Source organism: Aureococcus anophagefferens (genome assembly GCF_000186865.1).
Source record: "Aureococcus anophagefferens unplaced genomic scaffold AURANscaffold_1575, whole genome shotgun sequence".
Classification (NCBI taxonomy): domain Eukaryota; class Pelagophyceae; order Pelagomonadales; family Pelagomonadaceae; genus Aureococcus; species Aureococcus anophagefferens.
In genome coordinates, this window is record NW_008706457.1 from 1 (window position 1) to 1,357 (window position 1,357).

At 65.2% G+C, this 1,357-nt stretch overlaps 1 protein-coding gene across 1 annotated transcript; it reads left to right on the plus strand.

Moving 5' to 3' along the window:
- Window positions 1-724, plus strand: AURANDRAFT_35661 (hypothetical protein; the record flags this gene model as incomplete). Its single annotated transcript, XM_009045140.1, has 1 exon — window positions 1-724. A coding segment is annotated over one exon (724 nt), but the record flags the coding sequence as incomplete, so codon positions are not given.
- Window positions 725-1,357: the final 633 nt, after the last annotated feature.

Sequence of the window (1,357 nt, forward strand, 5' to 3'; positions counted from 1 at the left end):
CCAGTTCAGCCCCTGCTCCATCTCCAACATCGTGTCCTCCTGGGCCCAGTACGAGTGCCTCAAGTACGTGTCGTTCCCGACGCAGACGCTCTTCAAGTCGTCCAAGGTCATCCCCGTCATGCTCGTGGGCAAGTTCTTCCACAAGAAGAACTACCCCTGGATCGAGTACGTCGAGGCCGTCGGCATCACGCTGGGCGTGGCCCTCTTCATGCTCACGGAGAAGGCGAAGAAGGGCGGCGGCGACGGCGCGGGCGACTCCGTGCTCGGCGTCCTGATCCTCTCGGTCTACGTCTTCTGCGACTCCTTCACGTCGCAGTGGCAGGACCGCGTCTACAAGACCTACCACGTGGACCAGTACGCCATGATGTTCGGCGTCAACTTCTTCTCGCTCGCGTTCACGGCCTGCAACCTCCTCGCGACGGGCGAGATGGGCGAGAGCCTCGCGTTCCTCGCGACGAACGAGGCCGCGCTCGTCAACGTGCTCACGCTGTCCTTCACGTCGGCCACGGGCCAGCTCTTCATCTTCTACACCATCAAGAAGTTCGGGCCCATCGTCTTCACGATCATGATGACGACGCGCCAGATGCTGTCCCTGACCGTGTCCTGCCTCGTCTTCGGCCACTCGCTCGGCCCCGGCGCCGTGCTGGGCACGGGCGTCGTCTTCGGCGTCCTCTTCTACCGCACGAAGCGCAAGTACGACGCCGTGTCGCGCGCGTCGGGCTAGCCGCGCGCGGCGGGGGCCGCGACGGCGCGCGGCGGGATCCGGGGGGAGGTAATGGTGCTTCGGTTCACGAGTTCTCGGGGGTTGAAGTGCGCTTCTATAATAACGCGAGGATGCTCTCTGCTCACTTGAGCTTGGGCCGGGGGGACTCGCCCGCGGCGAGCTCCTCAAGCAGGAGGTCGACAGCACAGGACGCCAAGGACACTTCCCCCCAACGGCCTCTCCAGCCCCGTCAACGGCCTCCCAACGGATAGTCCCCAGGGGCAAGTCCGGCCTCAACGTGGCCAAAGATACCTATCGCCAGCTGCACCACGCGATGGGGCAGCCTCCTTGAGGTCCCCATACTGGAGTGTGTTTCTTAAGCCACTGGGGTGGGGGGGGGTGAGCTGTGGGGGGGAGTTGACGAGGGTGGGGGGGTCGACTTTCCGCCCGGCCCGGACGCGAGAACCTCCTAAAAACAGCGCCCCAGTACGCGTCCAGGCCACCGGGGGGGCGTGGGACGGGGGGTGGGGCGCTGTTTTTAGGAGGTTCTCGCGTCCGGGCCGGGCGGAAAGTCGACCCCCCCACCCTCGTCAACTCCCCCCCACAGCTCACCCCCCCCCACCCCAGTGGCTTAAGAAACACAATCCAGTATGG